Below are 12,678 nucleotides of genomic sequence, written 5' to 3' on the forward strand. Positions count from 1 at the left end.
TGCTTTTACCGGTTGTTTGGCGCAGATAGCCTAGCTGCTTTGCGCCATAAAACACCAACCAACCAACCTTACATAGATTGCTAAGCCTTTAAAAATGTTTGCATGTGGAGGATATGAAACAAAATAATGTTTTTAGGTTTTATATATACATAACATATATAAATTTGAATAACTAAAAAAATCATAAATTACTACATCAATACCATATAATTCCACTATAATTTAACAAGCTTAGTAACTAAGATGATTTTAATCTAAAAAATGTCTGAGAAAGCCACTAGGGGACATTCTTAGCTTCCAATTGGTTATTCATGTCATATGTAGAAGTAAGTGTATATAAGGAAGCATTTCCTAAAATGGAAAGAGGTTGGCAGGGTGCCACTGTGTTTGATTTATTACATGAGCAATATCTTAGCAAATAGAAAAGATAAGACGGTCTTGTTTTATATTCTAGCTTGTCAATATCGATAATTTGAGGTTCTAATTCATATGAAACTATAGACTTAGTATTTTGACTTCACAAACCTAATTTGAACCAGTGCTGCATTTAACATACCACACGACACACAAAAATCAATGTTTATCTGTGTTTTTTAATATTTACTTTTAAATTAAGAAATTGGGTAATGTATAGTATTAAAATTCGAATTATAATCTACAGTTTGATACCAAACTTATTGACATAAAATCATGAAATAGTAGTTGAATAAAATGTTTAATGTGAGTCAACAAATGAGATGACATGGCTTTTCACCTGTGACCCATCTTGAAAGGGTTAACAGATGTTCACTGATAATTTTATTAGGCTGCAAAGTGCATAGTACCAAAGGAGTAGTTGTGGGCATTGACTCGAGTAATAAATACTTGCATAGTAGAACATAAAACTGGTCATCTAACACTTGTCTTGCACAAAAATTAAATTGGGGTGCCAGTGACATTATTCAATAGTAATGGTTATGTATTGTCATAGCTAGAATATAGAAAACTCTAACTGTTCTTTAATTGTTTTTAATAATGTAGTATCTATTGTGAACAGTTTACCTTTTACCCATATTTCAAAGTCTTGAATATATATATATATATATTACCTGTTTGAGTTATACATAGTATATTTTGTGGGAAAATATTTGTGTTTGTGTTCCTGCTCTCCAATAGAATATCAAACTACTCCAGAACTCCAAGAAAGATGGAGGAATAACACGACCTATGCAAGTGGAAAAGATTGTACCAATCCGAGGTAATCGTCAAAAATTTGACTTTGATGATGAAGATATGGAAGAGGATGATATTATTTTGTTGGAACGAAAAATAAAGTAAGTTTGAGTTTAATTTATATGAATAACACCTGATAGGAAACAGTTTTATCTATATATCAAAATAATCAAATGAAGATGAATAAACTTTTTTTAACAGTCTAAAATTAATCTGTTTGGTTTTTTCAAGGGAAATCCATCCCAATACTATTTACAACAGTTTTTATAGAAGGACATCATAAATCATATCTTAAGTTAAGGTTGATTCTTACTTTTAGTAACAACAGTTGACCACTTTATATACCAGTAATATATATGTGACATTTCACGCAACTTAAAATTTGGCTGTTTTTAATACACAGTTTCAAGTTTTTTTTAATCTCTGTAATGAACTGAAATTACACTTAAATATCCCAAAAGCAGTAAAGTTGTGTAAATTGTAATTAATTGCATAATACTAATATTTAAATGTCAAATCTTCATATGATTTTTACATAATTTCAACACCTATCAAAATATTTTCTATTGTGTGCAAAAAATTCATCACTGTCAAATCCCTGTTAAAAATACCTTTATTTTCAAATCTAAGAATATTTTTGAAGAAAAAAAAATATACATCTGTTTATATATCACATCCTGTTGTTGCCACAAATTATTTAAACTTTGTGAGTTACTTTAAAATTTGTGAGAATAATATACAGTTAATAGCTACCATTATCAAAATGTATTGATTTTGAAGTACAGTCTAAAAATCTAGTTACTGGTACATTATTTATTTAAATAAAATACACTTGTACAAATCATCATAATTGTCAATATCTTACTTGTGAAAGAGAACTGCATTTCAAGTACAAGTTATTTCATTGAGATTTCTGAAAATAATATACAAAATCTTCGAAGAATTGTTTGCACAAAACTGCTGAGAGGCAAAGATTGTGATGTTTATAAGAAGAATTATGCCATCAAACACTGGCAGTAGTACATTCAACAGAAGTGTAAACATCTAAATTTTCTTTTATGTCCTTGTTTAATAACTATACAACCTCTTGTACTGGTAGAAGCATATTGTTATCTTTCAATTTAGTTTCCATTTCTCTTCTGATACTGCACTAAGCTCCATAAAGTCACTTGTATTTAATTCTTAATGGTTGTTTTGGCTCCATTCATTTAGGATCTACTCATAGACTAGGCAGTATGAAGCACAGTGTCATTATTCAGTCTTTGCAAATGAATATTTGTATCATTCATCATTCTCACTCATATCAAATGACATAAAAGCTTAGTAATTATTCCTCATAGAACAACACACAATTCACTATGTTTGTCTTGCACATTCCTTTCTTTTTTGTTAATATTATCATTAAAAATTGTTGATATATTTTGAAATATACTGGTATTTTGCCATTCATAAACCAGATTTGTTCATTTTTTTATGTTATCTTGACTTATCCAACTTCTTATCACACAAAACAACAACTCTGATAGCAAAGTTTTTGTTAAATGTTTGTTTTTAATGTTGTTGAAAAATGAACATTGTTAAAATATTTTTTTCTCATTGTGTAGTTTAGTAGGTCACTTGCAAAGTTAAAATTGTTGTGTTCATTTATGTAATTTGTACCTTTTCCACACATATGTTCATGGAAATGCCAGTAGACAGTAGGATCTCTTTCATGTTGTAGAGTTGAATGTCACATTACTTGTACCTTTGCAAGCTTCTAACTTTTTTCTTTCAGTGTATGCTGATTAATTCTGTCATTTTTGTCCTCATTTTTATCACATTTTCTTTTATAGGAATCGCAGACATTGTGAAGACAATCCTGCAGAATTTTAACATTGTTTTTAGGACCTGTCTCACTGTAATTTTTATTAAGAATTATACTGATTGCTATGCCTTCAGTTTATTGTTGTAGGATATAATATATACTTATTATCTAACTTTTCCATCTTAGATTGATATCGTGATTTGCCTTCTTTTTGTTTTGTCCAGTAATACATCTTCTTTTCAGGTACTTCAGATTTTCTTTCTGTAGATGCAACCCACCAACTACTATTACCAAAAGTTTCATTAACAAGATAGTTTACCTAATCTATATTTTGATAGCTTCCTCAAGGGACAACCTTGCCAGTCACTACTATAGCCTCACAAAGTTTTTGAATTACATTCTATCCACTGCTGTCTTTTACAATGTTCTAAAGGAACACTTTGTCCACTTTTGAGTAAATTTTTCAAGATGAAATGTAGTAATATTTCAAATTCTGATACATTTAGTAGTCATAACAGTCAAATCAGCCTTTTTTTGTATACTTCTAATCTGTATGTGTTTTACACAACTTGAATGTGTACACGTGTTTAACAAGCTTCTTTATTTATTTGATACACGTATTTGTAAAAGTATGTTGACAGGTTTACCTATCCTATTAAGTGTTTCAAAAACACTTTTAAAACATGAGATGAAGGCACTAAGTATTAGAGGAAACTTCTTGTTGATTTAGTTTTCTGACCAAATACTAATTATAATTTTCTTGTATTATCTTTGTTAAAATCATTCTTTGCAGTTCTGAAGTGAAGAAGAAATATTATTTCTCTTAACAAATACATTATGAGGACATCTTGTACTTACTAAAATTAATTACAACAATGAACAAATTTGCGAGCCCAGTTTTTGCAGTAAATTTGTAAAGCAATCTAGCCTTCTGTTGATTCTGTTTTCTTTGTGATTCATAGAGCTGCTGGAATGCCAAGTTATGTCCAGAAGGTTGCAGTAAAGGAGTTGCAGGTAAGGTAATCATTTACAATTCAAAGTATTATGTAATCTTGTCTTGTCAAGTTCACAGTAAGCTCAATTGTGAACTAGTTTTTGTTAATAAAATTGCTATAATATGCACAGTTGTAATCCAGATTTGAGTTTTTTGTTACACTGATTGGCCACTTTTTTAGTCCCCCTCCCCCAACTTTTCATTTATGTGAAGTTGATAAGTAAACTAATCATGTGATGGACCAGGTGATTGCTTGAATCCTGTTTATGTACAGATGTAGCCATATTGTTGTTTGTCTACAAATTACTGGGTGAGAGCAAAAATTTGCATGTTTCAAAAGGGTGTGATAACAGGTGCCTGCTTAACATGAACATCTTATTATAGATTATGTCTTTGACTGGCTACTTAAATAAGTCTGTCATCGGTGTTTCTCAACAGTCGTAATTGAAAGCAGTATCTTGGCCACAGAAACACTGCGTCTGCCATCTGCTTGTAACTCAACAAAATAGATTATAACTCAGTTGATTAATACCTTCAACACTGTTAGTATTTGATAGTTTCTAATAATACTATGAGAATGATGTTTCACGAACTATCATATGGCAAATAACAACCAGTCCAAAAACTACTTGTCACAGATACAAACAGCAAGGTATTACTTCAATGGTGCTCAAAGAGCAAAGTATTAACAATGAATGACTGGAGACATGGTACATGAACTGATGATTTATGTGATGCTCTTTTCGTACTGATGGCACAGTAAAACTACTTGTCACAGATACAAACAGCAAGGTATTACTTCAGTGGTGCTCAAAGAGCAAAGTATGAACAATGAATGACTGAAAGCATGCTACATGATTTGATGATTCACATGATGCTCTTTTCTTATTGATGTTACAACAAATACAGCAAAATCTTTTTAGGCATTGTTCAAGCTGCTGGATTTAGTTTGATATTGTGGAATGTTCTCAAAGCTGGAGTTGGGGTCCTTTGATTTTTTTTGAAGAGATGAATAATATTTAGAGAGTACGTGATCCTTATGCCACTCATTTTCACCTTATGATGCTGTATTTCCCCCTGATGGATAAGGGCTTTTTCAAGTTGATGATGCAACAATTCCTTTCACTTCTATTATCTGAAATTAATTTAAAGAGCATAACAATAATTTCAGTCATACTCTTTAGCTAACATAAGCACTGGATTTTAGTTGAAATGATCAGCTTAAATGTCACATGCACCAACATTTGTGAACCATTTCCCAACAAATATTTTCATTGAATTTACTACAACTGAAGTATACATCTTTTGGCATCTTGTGGAATCTGTACTGTTCTGAGCCTAATCTGTTATCTAAGAAAAAGATGGATCAGCTTGATTTCATGAAAGTACTTATAAAGCAGTATGTCAGTGTAAGTAATTAACTCTTTTGTGATACTAGTATAGTAAAAAATATAGCTTGTTTGCTTATTGTTCAAATAAAAAAAAATAAAAATAAAGCCTTAGTCAGAATTAGATTTAACACATGTAATATCTTTTTTTAAGCATAAATATAATAACTTGTTTTATTAATTTGTTGAGAAAATTAACTCTTCTGATTTAAAATTTTTAGTTCTTGATTCACATATGGGCATACTGAACAAAAAAAAACGTTTATCACTTCAAGAAAGCTATTCTGATGTAGTACCCTCCAATGACTCAGCCGTAAGCCTGTGGACTTATAATGTTATAGATCTGGTTTCAATACCCATGGTGGCCACAACACAGATAGCCGTTTGTGCAGCTTTGTGCTTAACAACAAACAAACAAATTATGATATCAAATTAACTTGTTCACTATAAATCATTTTATGAAAAGTTTATTTTTAACTTTTTTTGAAGACTAAAATACCTATGTATCACATCTGTTTTAGGAAAGTTGGGATTAATAGAAAATACATATTACATAAACATTGTTCAAACAAGTAAAATTCTTTGTCATTTGAGATCAATTTAAAAAATTCAGATAATACTGAAAATTAGAAGTGTTTGTTTTATTTCATTGTAATTATCATTCTTGAATATTCTTGGTTTAGTGGATAAATAAAAAAACTTCCTACAAAAATTAATAAAATATTACAATTAGTTAATCTATTATGTTTTCAGTAGTTCATGATGCTTAGTTGGGGTTTCATTTTAATTTTCTTTAAAGGAAATTAAGTAAGATACTGAGTATGGATTGTTACGTACTTTAAAGACATATAATACTAGGATTCTGTGTTTTTATTTATATTTTTAACATGAGAACTGTGTAATATGAAGGAATTGAGAATACTAAAACTATTTAAACCTTTTATTTATAGAGACTGAAAAAAATGCCACCACATATGCCAGAACATGCTATGACAAGGTAAAGGCTCAGGAAAGGTTTCATCTTGCACTTGTTTTTCTGTATTCTAGTTATGTTTTTATTTTTTTAGGATTAGAAAAAAAAGGGTAATTATGGTATTACTTTTTTTCACTTATTTAACTGTTGTATCTATTCAGTTTCTTAACTTAGTTTCTTTATAGACTTGGATTGCATGCACAATTAACATGTTTATTACCAGTATCTGATATGAAATAGTGTTAATTCAGTCAGATAAAGTTAAGTATATAGTTTAACCATTTATGTAGATCATTACTTTTATAATAGGTCAGTGACTGGTTCTATGTTTTTCTTGTGTATTCAGTTGAGAAATTGTGTGGAAACAATGAGGTCCCTTAAAGAAGATAAATGTTGTTACCATGGTATTGGTTGAATTCCTGAACAATCCTAGAAAACAAATTTATGTGTTTGAACTTCCTCGTTAAGCAAGCTAAAGCTTTCATAACCTTCAGGTCAAATGAATGTATGTATGAAGTGACATCTAAAGTCAGTCACATAAACATGTAGCAGTACTAGTAGTAAGGACCAAAATAACAGCTATATTTTTCAGTTGATTGAACTCCCGAGGATCCTATTGTCTAGAATGTTAAAGTTGTTTTCAACACTGCTTGACAAATGTAATATTTATCACGATGTGATGGAAATGATCAAGAACAGTCAGTAAATGAGACAATTTTTTGGTGGATATCTGAAGTTATGTGGCTAAAGAAATTATTCTGATGTATTTAGTGTTTGCTTAACCATAGATTGATCTTGTATGATGTGATGACTATGAACTTAATAAAAGGCAAATACGTCTATGTACAGTTAATTTTAATTTTACCAAATGCCTTTAAATGGCCTTTCATCTGTATTTTACCAGCACTCACATGCTTTATTGGATGATTCTGTTATAGATAAATTATCAACAAAATTATTTATGTGAATCTGTGAAATGAAGTTAACCTTACATATAGCAGACTATAACATTAGTTTTATCCAAGCAAATGTTTTTGTTTGATATTTTTAGACCATAGTTTGTCTTGTACTTTTATTAGTTAGTTTTTCACAGTTGTAACTAATGTTTTATATATAGCAGTTATCTTCATTTAACCATTGTCTGCATTAATCTGTTCAAAGTAACCAGCAGTTTCTTTTATAAAAAAAGTAATTTGAATCAGTGTGCATTTCTTTAGATATTAAAGAATGACACAATAAAATTAAATAGATTGTTAATTTAAAAGTTCAATTTGTAATTATATTTTATAGTTAATTTTAGAGTAATTCAGTGCTATTATTAATTTGAATGTAAAAACCACTTGTAAATAAAAATTTTCAAGTCCCAGTAGATGTTCAGTGTAGGCGAGATTGTGAGGATTAAATTTTTTTAAATATTTAGATATTAAAATCAAGACTAAGTAATTCATAGTTTTCTTTATTTCTGTCTTACATTTTTACTAAATTTTTAAGAGATTGTCACTATTTTAACAGGAATTATTTGGAGTTAATGACAGAATTACCATGGTCCAAAGTTTCTTCTGAAGTCCTGGACATTACTAAATCCCGGTGAGTTCATACTCAAGTAAAATTCTTTTGAGTAGACATCTTAGTGAAGATTAATTTTACACATTATAAGAGTCAGCCAGTTGTTAGCTATCAAATGGCTAGTTTTAACAATTTTTAAAATAAATGTAACAAAAGTTAATATAATAGATATTATATATAATTTGTCTATTGAATACAAATTTGCAGTTTTTGTATACTTATGCTCTTTAAGAATTAAAAATGTTTAGAAGTTAATAACTCTGGAAAGCAAATGCATCAGTCTTTTGAAGAAATCTGTAATGAAAGATACTATTGAAAGATAGTAAATAAAGAAAGATATTTTTATTAATTCTGTTAGTGTCCACTTTAGGCATATGTCTTTGGTTTTCCCGACAAAACAAAATGTCCACATAAATATTATTAAGGTTCCTTTTGAAACAAGTATATATATATATATAATTCGATTTTGGTGAGAAATGTTTGGTAGCATCTACAAAAATATCTTCATTAACCTGTTACATATTTTTATTCATAATTTAGTTTTTATGAGTTATTGCAATATATCTAATTCTTATGTTTTAATAATTATAATTTTGGATATAGAAAAGATTTGGATGAAGACCACTATGGTATGCAAAAGCTGAAAAAACGTGTTTTAGAATACCTGGCTGTCAGACAACTGAGAAAGTCTTTGAAAGGCCCAATCTTGTGTTTTGTTGGGCCCCCTGGAGTTGGAAAAACTAGCGTAGGTCGATCTATTGCTCAGTCTCTTGGACGAGAGTTCCACAGGTATATCTGTGTTTCAATACCAATTTCTAAATTATTTGACTAAATATTTTATATTTTTCTTTTCATTTATCCCTATGTATTCAAGCTTGGTCAACTTGGCCAGCCTTGTAACCATGAAACAAGACACATTATAACTCAGAAAGTACTAAGTGTATCTTCACAAAATTTTGCAAGCTTTTAGTAAACATTGCAAATATGTTGTACACAAAAATTAGATATTTTAATCGTGTTTTTACTAAAGATTTGTCTATCAATTTACAAAGCCTTTACTGAGTCATTCTGAGTGAAAGGTAATTTTCATGTTGAGAATGAAATTATTTGTTTTCATCTTACACTTTTCATATTTCATTTGCATAACTTCTAGAACCTCCTAAATATATACCAAAATTTGTTTTGATAATACTTATTATATCTCTTATTTTCTCTACTCTAACACTAAATGTAGCAAAATCATTTGTGTACACTGAAATGAAAATATGAAAAATTTGAAATAAAATCAATAATGCAGCTCTTGTTACGTTGTCGAATTACAATATACACGAGCTAATTGTGAGTGTACCTCGTGAAATAATATTATTATTTATTTCTCCTAATTTAAACTTAACTGATATAGAAAAGTTTCCTGTTTTTCCATTTTAGTTAGTTTTATGATAATAAATAAAGAATACACATGAAAAACAAAAAAAAATTTACTTACTTGGGTCTTCTTTTCTTTGCCGTTGCGTGTTGATGATGCTTAACCCTACTTTTTTATACTAATGGTAGTGGTGCACTAAGTACTATTTTATTTGATTAAATAATGCACCATAGGATACAGAATATTGATGTGAGAAAAGCAGAGAATGTCCCATTACTATCAAACAAAAAAAAATTTACTTACTTGGGTCTTCTTTTCTTTGCTGTTGCGTGTTGATGATGCTTAACCCTACTTTTTTATACTAATGGTAGTGGTGCACTAAGTACTATTTTATTTGATTAAATAATGCACCATAGGATACAGAATATTGATGTGAGAAAAGCAGAGAATGTCCCATTACTATCACAATTTTTTGGTTTTCTAACCATGTGACAAGAACCATTAGGAATTCATCTAAACTTGTCAATGTGTTTCCCATGAGAATAAAGATTGAACTGTCATTTGATATATGAAAACCTTGGCTTTCTATTGGTCATAAATAATATAGTTTTGAACACCAGGAAAAACTATTGTCAGTTTCTGAAAGAGAGGATGTGACAGGTAGGCATGGCAGAGGGTTCTGGTTGTTTATTTCATGGCTCTGTAACCTAGTAAGATTGAAGGCTATAAAAATTATGCTTTTCCTTCTCACAATAGGGAAAATTCTAGATTTCTTTTTATATTGCCTTATAAAAGTAAGAACTTAAAACTTATATACTATTAAAATATGGATTATTAGCTACATTATTATACTATATTTATTGGTATATCATGAAAAGAAAGTAGTTTAATTCAATTTTGAATGAAACTCACTAAAACCTTGTGTCATGCATAGAAACAGATGGGCATAAGTTTCTTATCTAAATTAATAAGTTTCTATTTTTTAAATTTTATTTACTTTTGTTAAAAAAATATATAACAATAAATAAAAATGTACATATAAAACAAGAAATTTAGCACTAATATTAGGCATTGAGGATATGCGTCAGTAACCATAATTATTTTCTTAAGCTATAAATAGGTTAAAAAATTCCATTGCTGCTTGGAACAACAACTTTACTCAACACATACCAAGCTTTTCTTGTGAAATACTGACTTTACCCACCAAAACAAAATAAACAAGCATATTAGTCCTTTATATTACAATATGCTCTTTATGTTGGTAATAAACACATCCATCAGACAGGTATGTGTAAGTAATAATTGGTTACACAGATTTATTGATATCTTAGAGAGTCTAGAAAGTAGAAGGTTGAACTTTATATTTCTCCTTTTCACTTTGTGTAGTTCGTGCTTCTAGTTAGTTAGACACTATAGAAGCTGTATTGTTCAAGTTACAAAATATAAATGGGTGAATGTGACCAATGACAAAAGATTTTTTATAAATATTTCCTTCTGAAATTAAGACACTGAAATTTGGATAAATATTTAAAAGGTGAATTGTAAACTATATTTTGATGCAAAACTTATTGTCATACATTGATAATAAAGTTGTTTAATTAAATTTTGAATGCAATTCTGTAAATAGTCTATGATATGTGCACTACAAGATTGGTCCAGTTGACAGAACTTCTTTGCTTAGAAGTAACTTTTAGGAGTTTTGATCAAGTTCTTCATTTTAAGGTGTTGCTTTTAATTAAATTCAAAAGCCTTCAAGATTAAATATTGGTATAGCTATTAATTTTTTATTAAAAAAGTAGCATAAGCTCATATTTATTATTTATAGTACTATTTTTGAACAGGAGAGAGACATTTTAGCTAACTTTAAGACATAAAATGTAGAAATAATTAAAGTTCTATCCTGAAAAACAGAATTGACATTCTGGTCAAGTTGTTCTTTTTTAAGGGGTCATTTATAACTGGATTTAAAAATCTTCAGATGAGCTATTGGTACTACTTTAATTTTTTTATTCAAAACAGCATAAGTGTAGATTTATTATTAGTAGTGATTTGTTTTAAACAGTTTATAGACATTTTAGTTGAGTTTTAGAAATGAAATGTAAAACTTAGTTTTACATCTCAAAAACAAAACTATTTCACTGTGTTAGAACTCTTAATTTACTGTTTTATATCCATGATTGTATTTTTATTTAGACTTGGTCAACATAGGAATTTTGTTATTTTGTTTCCTAGTGAAAGATGTATTAAAAATTTATATATATTAAGACAACCCAACTTTCATCAAGTAAGTATACAAGTGTTTGTTTTCCATTAGCATTTTATTTCTTCTACTGCAAGTTCTACAAATTCTCTGAATGGTAAGCTTCACTTCAAAAATAATGCTAGTCACTTACTTCCTAGCTCCTTCTGTATTTCTTGTGCTTTGCTGAAACACAAATATAAAAATCACGAAAGTAAAGTAACAGACAAAAATGAATAAAATGCTCTCTGACTCAATAATTGATCCAACAACTAATTATAATGTAAGTGGAATTTTATACTCTTTGAATAATTTCATTAATAACTTCAAGAAACTTCCAGATATCGCATGTTCACCACATCAAATCAAAACTCCTTCTAGTGAATAATACAAATGTCCAAATTAAAATGTTAAAAACATAGCCTACAGTACTGCTTCCTTTCTGGATTGGAAAGTCCTTTTAACAGTCCTTTTATACAAAAAAAACAGTGGTACATAAACATTAAACTGAAAATATATCATCGATTTTTTTTTTATTCAAAATAATTACATTTCTGACACCAGTGTTGTAACAGTTTTTCTTGTTGGGTTGGCTATTTTGAATTATTCAGTGAAAAAAAATACATTGTCTAGTCCATTTAATAAAAAAGAAAGCATTTTCTTTCATGTACCATAAGTTTTAAAAGTTCACCTCACTTCACAAATAATGCTCATCACTTACTAATTAATACACTTGCTAACTCAACAATCAATTCAACAACTAAATCTACTTTAGTCTGTTTTATTTTCTGTTTTTTTTATCATTCAAATCATTTCCCAAATTCCAAAGGAAATTTCTGATGTCATGCACTCATTGTGTCATATCAGAACTCCCTCTAGTGAACAGTACCAATGTCTAAATTAAAACCAACTACAACAATAACAAATTAGTAATTCAAAAATTCAAAACACTTAAGTTAATGGTTAGCTGGTTGGTTATTGAAGAAAAACTAACTGTCATTAATCAGTTTAATACTTTATATGATTTCAAAGTTTTTTTTTGACACAATTATAGTTGATGAAAGTCCTAACAAATGGTTGTATTTGTTATAGAATTTAGCCAAAGAATTACAAGTTTTTTAAGCTGACTAGAAGGT

At 28.9% G+C, this 12,678-nt stretch overlaps 1 protein-coding gene across 1 annotated transcript in view; it reads left to right on the forward strand.

The window, feature by feature from the left end:
* The first annotated feature begins 1,136 nt into the window (after positions 1 to 1,136).
* LOC106464949 (lon protease homolog 2, peroxisomal-like) overlaps positions 1,137 to 12,678 on the forward strand; it is a 55,359-nt gene continuing 43,817 nt past the window's right edge. Inside the window, exons 1-5 of the mRNA XM_013925123.2 lie at positions 1,137 to 1,313; positions 3,979 to 4,030; positions 6,349 to 6,395; positions 7,884 to 7,958; positions 8,541 to 8,726. Of these exons, the coding sequence (XP_013780577.1) occupies positions 1,207 to 1,313; positions 3,979 to 4,030; positions 6,349 to 6,395; positions 7,884 to 7,958; positions 8,541 to 8,726 (467 nt within the window). The 5' untranslated portion in view covers positions 1,137 to 1,206. The remainder of the gene's footprint in view (positions 1,314 to 3,978; positions 4,031 to 6,348; positions 6,396 to 7,883; positions 7,959 to 8,540; positions 8,727 to 12,678) is intronic.

This window comes from Limulus polyphemus, unplaced genomic scaffold, assembly GCF_000517525.1.
Source record: "Limulus polyphemus unplaced genomic scaffold, Limulus_polyphemus-2.1.2 Scaffold1792, whole genome shotgun sequence".
NCBI lineage: Eukaryota > Metazoa > Arthropoda > Merostomata > Xiphosura > Limulidae > Limulus > Limulus polyphemus.